The sequence below is a fragment of the Arachis duranensis genome, chromosome 2, assembly GCF_000817695.3.
Source record: "Arachis duranensis cultivar V14167 chromosome 2, aradu.V14167.gnm2.J7QH, whole genome shotgun sequence".
Lineage (NCBI taxonomy): Eukaryota > Viridiplantae > Streptophyta > Magnoliopsida > Fabales > Fabaceae > Arachis > Arachis duranensis.
This window is the reverse complement of record NC_029773.3, coordinates 75,964,580-75,972,867: the sequence shown is the minus strand read 5'-3', so window position 1 is coordinate 75,972,867 and position 8,288 is coordinate 75,964,580. Positions and strand designations below refer to the sequence as shown.

General features: G+C 32.6%; 1 protein-coding gene across 3 annotated transcripts; it reads left to right on the top strand.

Moving 5' to 3' along the window:
• Positions 1-424: 424 nt before the first annotated feature.
• Positions 425-7,248, top strand: LOC107475036 (uracil phosphoribosyltransferase). 3 transcript variants are annotated; one of them, XM_016094679.3, is made up of 12 exons: positions 425-674; positions 958-1,050; positions 2,001-2,079; positions 2,477-2,535; positions 3,974-4,051; positions 4,178-4,259; positions 4,552-4,600; positions 4,808-4,869; positions 6,323-6,390; positions 6,496-6,551; positions 6,753-6,800; positions 6,926-7,248. In XM_016094679.3, the coding sequence occupies exons 1-12, from the start codon at positions 534-536 to the stop codon at positions 6,975-6,977; spliced, it is 867 nt and encodes a 288-aa protein (XP_015950165.1). In that variant the 5' UTR covers positions 425-533; the 3' UTR covers positions 6,978-7,248. The 3 variants fall into 3 exon arrangements, with proteins under 3 accessions (XP_015950165.1, XP_015950166.1, XP_015950167.1); XM_016094680.3 differs by having other exon boundaries at positions 542-681; XM_016094681.3 differs by having other exon boundaries at positions 552-726.
• Positions 7,249-8,288: the final 1,040 nt, after the last annotated feature.

Sequence of the window (8,288 nt, the reverse complement as noted above, 5' to 3'; positions counted from 1 at the left end):
ACTCTCAAGATAAAGAAAACAGTTATCAGTCAATAAAAATACTAAAAGATAGATTATAACAAACTCTCAAGATAAAGAAAACAGAGTTATCAGTCAATAAAGATGGAATTATTCGAAAAGTAATTATCTACTCTACTATAAATACACTGACACCTTTTAAAGTATTCACGTTTTAATCTACTAAAAACCTGTCTAAACCTCTTGCTAATTTAAGCATCGAAGTTTCTTGACTCGATCCGGACGCTGCCTTCTAAAAGAGTCTGAACCTCACGTTCAGGTTTAAATCAACCTTTCAGTAACTTTCAGAATATATATATATATATATATTAAAAAATCCTATTTTGATGAATAAAGCTAGAAGGACGTAAAATAATAAAAAGAATGAAAATGGAAATTACAGCATAATCAGGATATGTCTATCCATGTCCAAATAACGAAATAATCCAACCAACAACCATCATCTTGAATTAGCTGAAAATCATAGATATACCCGTACACACAAACACAAAAAGCATTCATTCATTCATTCATTGATGATGGCTTGGTGCCGTATTCACTTCAATCTTAACCTCTCTTCCCCTTCCGATTCGGCGCTTATTCCTCACACATGTCACTCTCACACTCCCTCCTCCTCCTCCTCCTCCTCTTCCCTCTTCAGAACTACAACTAGAAAGGCAATTAGTTACTACTACTACCATCCCTATTCTCAATTCTCATGTCATTCACGTAATTCTTATTCTTATTTAATTTTATTTAAAAAGAGTGAAAGTAGCTGCCTTAAAAAAAGAACCTTAATTACTTTAATTTTAATTTTGTTCTTTTGTTGTTGTCATTGATTATCAGTATCTCAATTAACAATTATGCCCCACCGTTTTAATTTTAATATAAATTTAAATTTAAATTATTGTTATTTATATGCGCCCCTTTTTACTGATGTTTGTTGTTGGTTCCACTCAGATCTCTCTCTCCAGTGTTCAGCGCCGTTCGTGTGTTGCTGTGAGCTCTCACATGACCATGGAGGAGAAGCCTGTCTCTGACAACCGAATGCTCGTTAGTCTTTCTCTTCTTCTCATTCCGGAATTCTTTTATTTATTGCTTTTTTTATTATTATTTTTTTTTTTGGCGAGGGGGTGGTTGTGTTTTTATTCCTCTTACTAAGAGAAAAAATGGAATGAAAGGAGCCAAAAGTCTTTGATGGTTTGATTAATTGATTAATTTGTCTATTATGTGTTTTTGTGTGTGTGTGTGTGTGTTTTTTTTTTTTAATTTGCCATTTTTGTCTTTGTCTTCTGGGTTTATGGGTTTATCTACCGAGAGGGGAAAAAAATTTCTCTTTTTTGTGATTTCTCTTTTTAAATGTGTGTTTTTGGATTGGAAAAGTATAGGGAGCCAATAGGAAGTATTAGAGATATGATCATTAGTGTTACATTGTCCTGTCAGGTTACGCTTTTGGGATGAGTGGGTTCATGACATGGTATTAGAGTTCTAGATCCGAAAGGTCAAGGATTCAATCCTTGATGAACTCTAAAATTAACTTAAGTTTTTAGGATGAGTGATTTGATGACATGAGATGTTTATTATCCCTGGTATTTGGATGGTTATTCTGGATAGTGTGGGTGATGTTCATTTTATTCATGGACCAAAGATTTAGCCCATTGTACACATTGTACACTTAAGCCATTGGCTCCCTAGCACTATCCTTTTGGATTAACTTGCTATGGTTTCAACAACTATCAAAAGACTTCATAATCAAAAGGAAAACAAATATTTCATTAAAACAAAAACTATTTCCAAACATGCACTAAATGGCTAACTAATATGCTTATTATTTTTCAATTCTTATTCCTCTTGTGGTTTTGGATTAAGGCTTTATTTGTTTTTGGTTTGTTATGCCCTGATAAACATGAAATAGAGGGAATGGAGCTAATTTTCCTTTTGATGAGTTTTGTCTCTGTTTTGTGATAGATTAATTGGTTGTTTTGATCTGTTTGGTTTTGAAGGTGTATGTGCCTCCACACCCTTTGATCAAGCATTGGGTTTCAGTTCTGAGAAATGAGCAAACTCCTTGTCCTATCTTCAGTGAGTGTCAGTTTTTAATTTACTTTAGCAACATCCTATAATGTGGACCTAACATTAACCTGATTTTGATCAGTGTACTGTAACGGTATAACCAATGTTGGAACAGCTGAACAGCCTCATCACTTTATTTTGCTAATAGCTACTTCCTTGGTTAATGGTTAATGGAAATGTAGCTTCCTGACAAACTCATGCCATACTCCTAGAAGATATTTAATGTGTTCACTAGGAACATTCACAACTATTGATCTTCTGGTTTTTATATAATCTAAACCCTTTATAAATGAAATTATGTGGTTGTAGATTTTCCTGGAGGATCATTAGATTTGCTCCAAGAGCATGACTTGATATAATATTATTTATATTCATATTTATTTGGCATTTAATGCTTCTAATGTAGGAAATGCAATGGCTGAGTTGGGGAGGCTACTAATGTATGAAGCTTCAAGGGATTGGCTGGTTAGTTAAAAGGGCATAGCTCATGCCCTTGCCTTAAAAATTTATTTTCCCCATGCTTTAACTTTTTTGTATTTAAGATTTAACTTTAAACTAAAAAATTTAAGGCATTACATGTATGTAGACTCTAGAGGTGGTCAGGTTAAAGTGACATTCATTCTATAAATTATTTGAACATCTTCTATCAACATCTTCAAAATATTGCTTGAGCTATTTGTTTTGTTCTCGATGGATTCCTCACTCTCTGTCTAAGGTAGGACAAACAAATTCTTAGTATTCATGGGTTAGGATTATGGTGTGGGATTACTGGTAAAAGGCAGATGTGCCGGATATGAAGAAACTGAGTATAATTTAGGGCATGAATAAATTCGGATGCATGGATTTTTACTTTTCAAGTTAAAATAGGCAGCTGAGTCAGTTGCCATGAAACCATATATAAATTATGTGTTTCTTGTGTAAGAATTGATCACCATTTTAGGAATGTTAATGGCATTTATTAGAACCTTCACAGCATTTACCAACTTCAATTAATTAAGAAGAGTCTGAGCTAGCATCATGTGCAGGGTAGTTAGCCAGCTGTCAAGCGGTTATCACATTTTGGGTAGTTATAGGAGCTTTGCTACTGTAGAGTGCATGCCCTAATCATGCACCTTACTAGATGTATAAATACTTGGTTTAACTTCAATTCTTAATTCTAATAATCAATAACAGAAAATCATATTTGTCTCTATTTTCATTTCATTTTCCATGTTATAGTCGAGACTTTGGTATGATAAATTAGGTTTATTTGCAACTAACAACCAGAAATAGTAACCTTTCTGTGCTAATTTATTCAACCGGATACTCACCCTAAAGAAACTATTACTGCATTTAAATATAGATCTTAGAATAGATTATTTTTCAAGGATTTGGAACTAAATCCTTATCTTGCATTGAGACTCCAAATTAGGATAGATATATGATAAGCCCCTAAAGACACTTTCAAGCATATTCAGCATTAAAGTAAAACTTTTCATTTAGAAAAATAATTGCATACTAAACTAGAGTTGAAATGTTCTTTTTCTGTATAATGGCCCAATTACATCTCCTGGTTAAGGTAACACTGGATCTATGCCTATGAAATTACCAGAGTATTGGCTTTCAGAAACATAAAGCAATATTATGAATTCTTTAGAATACTGTATTCAGCATTATATTTTTGAGTTATCAAAAATCCAAAGGCAGATTGATTTTGAAGTCTATAGCTTTCTTAGTGCAAGTGCATCTGCACCATGCTTTCCCTAATACAGGAATCTAGTTGTGATGATGACTTGTATTAAATAGTTGTGCCTTTGATGTTATTTAAAATTCCCATTTAATAATCTTTCTACATTTATTACCACACTCAAGCATGTGGATTTTCATTTCTTTTTTCCTCTATGGTGCTTTAATTGTTTTTCAGCCTACGGTGGCTGGGGAGATTCAATCACCTATGGGTGTTGCTTCAGTGGAGTTCATTGATCCAAGAGAGCCTGTGGCCGTAAGTAGCATATTGCTTTCGATGTTTTTTCTATAATTGAAGTCCGCATGGTCTGACAATTATATTGTTATATTCATACTGAACTAAACTGATGTTATACCTTTTTCCCCCAATTTTTTTCCCCAGGTAATTCCAATCTTGAGAGCTGGTCTTGCTCTTGCCGAGCATGCGTCGTCGATCTTGCCTGCAACAAAAACATACCATCTAGGTCATGACAGATTCTTATTAGTACTTAATGAAATAATTGGATGCCTATGCTTGTTGTTGCTTATTATGTTATTTGAAACCTGGCATTGGAGGCAAATTGAAAAAGATAATTTAAGCAGGAAAAATCTGGTTTTGCATATTTGTATATTTCCACGTCTGATTCATTGAGATAAAATGATTACTTGTTTAAAGCTTGTGAATTTTGTTGATGCTCATTTTTAAAATTGCGATATGTATTCTCAATTCTTAAATTGAATAATAACTTCTTTTATTCCCCCTTTCATTTGCAAAAGGAATAAGCAGAAATGAGGAAACACTTCAGCCAACCATATATCTGAACAAGTAAGAAATTTATACTTGAAAGAGTAATATGTTTTATTACCCTTGTTTTTCCTTCACTTGTATGGGCGGCTTCTTGACCATTTCAGCGAGATTCATAAGGGCTGCCCTATTGTTTGACCTGGTTCTGTATCTTTTATTTATTTATTGAACTGTGAGTTGTGACATGTTGAGCTCCTTCATTTATGTATTCCTTCATGCAATTTTCAGGTTACCTGAGAAGTTTACAGAAGGATCTAAAGCATTTGTGGTTGATCCTATGCTGGCAACAGGTATGTATTCACTCATGTTTTGCGTTTTGATATCAGAAGATCAAGACTGAAACCTTTCTACTGCTGCCATTATCATACAAGGAATTTCTTCTTATTCATTTTGCTCAATAGGTTACAAGTACAAAAGAAAAACATTTCCCATTAATGAACCTATTACCTTGCTTTCCCGGTTCATATGATGCAATTTCGTTATTACACGTGTATGCTCTATACTATTCATGTAATCCTCAAAGCAACATTTTAAAAGCAGCTCATAATAACAGATATTAGGAGCTCAATGTTAAATATTTAGTAGAGATTCAGCCTGCCTCTTACACAGGCTGCATATGAATGTGATTTGGTTCGTCTCTTTGGCTTCAAAATTATTTTACTACATTGTTATATGTCGTAGGATATTAACCTGGCAGACAAGTAGAAATTTGGTATCAGCTTGTTTCTTTGCTTTCAGTTTAATTACTCTATAGGTGGCTTATAGCTTTACTACATTTTCAATTTGGTCATTGTGGTTTGAAAGTTTGTAATCAATTCCTTATATTATACAAAAATTTTCAATCAGATCCTTATAGTAAACACTTCTAATGAAAACCTATATTGCACAAATGCTTTTTGGATGAAAGCTCTATAATTTAAAACTTTGTAATCAAGTTCTTATGTTACACAATTATTTCAAAAAACTTGTGATTATCATTCAGTATGGAGACTAGGTCCCCAAATTTTTAAATTTGAGACATGATTGAAAAATGCTTGTAATATAGGAACAGGATTAGAAATGTTTAAGCTATAGGGACTTGATTGTAATTTATAAACCTTTAAACTATAGGACATAGGTAAAGTATAGGTATCTAATTGAAAATTTAGTAAAACTATGAATCTGCAGAGTTAAACCTGAAAGTGATCATTGAGATTCACCATTTGCACCGAAAAGGTTCCCGAGATACCAATTGTATCGGAAACGTCCCCGAGATTGGAAAAAATGCACCATGTTAGTCCCTCACCTCCTTTCTGTCAATTTCCTCCAGTGTGGCACGTATATGCCAGGTCACTGACGGCATCGAGGAAATTGATGGAAAGGAGGTGGACGACTAACGTGGTGCAATTTTCCGATTTCGGAGATGTTTACAGTGCAGTTGGTTTGGGAACCTTTTCTATGCAAATGACAAATCTCAGGGACCACTTTGGGGTTTAACTCTGAATCTGCACAATAATTAACTTCTGTCTGTTTATTTCAAATGTTTACTAGTTACAAATTATTCAGAGACTGAATAATTTTTTTAATTTCAACGAATTATAACCACTGATTCTGGAGCCTGGGAGTGAATGTTATATTTTGGACACAGTAGTGCATTGTAAAATATCTACTGCACCAAAGTTATGTTGCATATGCTTGAAAATCTATTTACGCCATAAAGTGGTCAGGTTTTTTTTTTTAATTATTATTATTGCTGAATTTCAGGTGGTACTATAGTGGCAGCCCTCAATCTATTAAAGGAACGTGGAGTAAGCAACAAGCACATTAAAGTGGTTAGCAACAATAATCTAGAATTATATTCCAATAATCCCATCATTGTTCAGTATCCAATTATATATATATATCCTAATTTATTAATGGAATGGATGACATTGCAGATCTCTGCTGTGGCTGCCCCTCCAGCCCTTCAAAAGCTTAGCGAGCAGTTTCCTGGGTACTCACATAACTGTGTTAACTTTCTTAATTTTGTTTTCCTCAAGCCTTTTGTTAAATCCACTCCCATCCAAAAGAATTGTCATTTTGGACAAAGTGGTAAATTACAAAATTTATGTATATCATTTTGTCCAAATTGACTGTTATCTTGAAATAGAAAATGCATGTACTTTCTAACTAAATCACCTTTTTATTTTTTCAGGCTTCATGTATATACTGGAATAATTGATCCTACAGTTAATGAAAAAGGGTTGGTGCCTCCCCACATCATAGATTTATAGTTGTTATGATTTTCATTACTTCATATTATTGAAACCTAGCTAGCTTTATATATTAATATCTACATGATTAATGTTTATAATTTCACTTGTCTAGGTTTATAATTCCTGGTCTTGGAGATGCTGGGGACCGCAGCTATGGCACTTAAACTACATGAAATGAACAAAAATACATATATCCGTACCTGCTTCATTTCAATTTTTGAGGCACTATAATTTTCTTTCTTTTTTTTTCTTGATTTTTTATGGCTACTGGATTTCCAACATCATTTGATTGATTTGATCAGTAGCCCTCTTAGAGGCCTTTTTTCCTTTTAAAAAAGTTAGTTTTGATTTTAATTTTAAATTTTTAACAAAACAAAAAACTCTGAAAATTGGCTAGTGTCTATATTTTTGTATAATATGCTAGCGTTAGCGTTCTGGTCTTTGGTAGTAGTATCTATATAATTATTCAATTTGAAAAGTTTTTATTTATTTATTTTTCATTTTTACAGCTTTTACTTGTTTTTCCCCCTAAGCAACACTTTAATTTGTTTTAAATTATCCGTGACTAAGGGTTTGTTTTTATGAAGGTAATTTCATCCAAACCTATGAAGAGCTTCGCTTCTATTGTTGAAATTAAATTCGCATGTGTTACATGTCATGATATACTATCTTATAAGGCAATACATAATCACTAAAATTACTAGGTCGTTTTAAAAGATGATTTAACATTGCATATACTAATTCAAAGACCTATATGATAATATACTCCTGTATAATTATGTAACATCTTTTACATCAACCTCTATGCATCAGAATTAATTTATAATTCATTTAATTAGTGTTCACAGAGTTAACAGGGAGTTTAGTATCTTTATTTTATTTATTTTTTGGTCTGGGAATGGGTTGACCGAATTAGTATCTTCTTAAAATTGAAATAATAAATTTTCGATTTGGTTATGAGTTTTCTTCATATTGATTATTGTCTGTGTGTGTTTTACTGGATCTAGACTACCCGTATATGAATTTTACTGGGCTTTTACTATTTCTCATAAGCTGATAAACCTAAAGCCCTAAGGGATAAACTATTTATTTAATAAAAACTCAACACAATAAGCTAGAACAATATAAGAATAAGAAAAACAAACAGAAAAACCTAACCATCATTATCTCTGAACCGATTTGTGTATGATATGCGCTACACCTGATGTTTTGTGTTGTCTTCGAATTTTTTCCTATCAGGTATTCTAAATAATAATAATAAAAAAAATTTTAAACAAAAGAGCTTAACACAATAAGTGAAGCAAGAACAACAAATAAATAGAAAAATTAAAAAAAATTACAAAAAAATTCATCAATTATTTTTTGTGCTCTTCTTTCTTATAGTGTACTCCTGATTTTGTACTCATCTTCAACCACTTCAATCTTATTAAAACTCTGTCAATCCAATTGTAAGATTGGTAAACGAAAGAAAGTCC

Bases quoted from the DNA above. Each gene is read 5' to 3' on its own strand.
- LOC107475036 (XM_016094679.3), top strand. From the start codon at position 534: ATGATGGCTTGGTGCCGTATTCACTTCAATCTTAACCTCTCTTCCCCT. The intron at 2,536-3,973 runs GTTAGTTAAAAG...ATTGTTTTTCAG, and splicing joins AAGCTTCAAGGGATTGGCTG to CCTACGGTGGCTGGGGAGAT. The intron at 4,052-4,177 runs GTAAGTAGCATA...TTTTTTCCCCAG, and splicing joins ATCCAAGAGAGCCTGTGGCC to GTAATTCCAATCTTGAGAGC.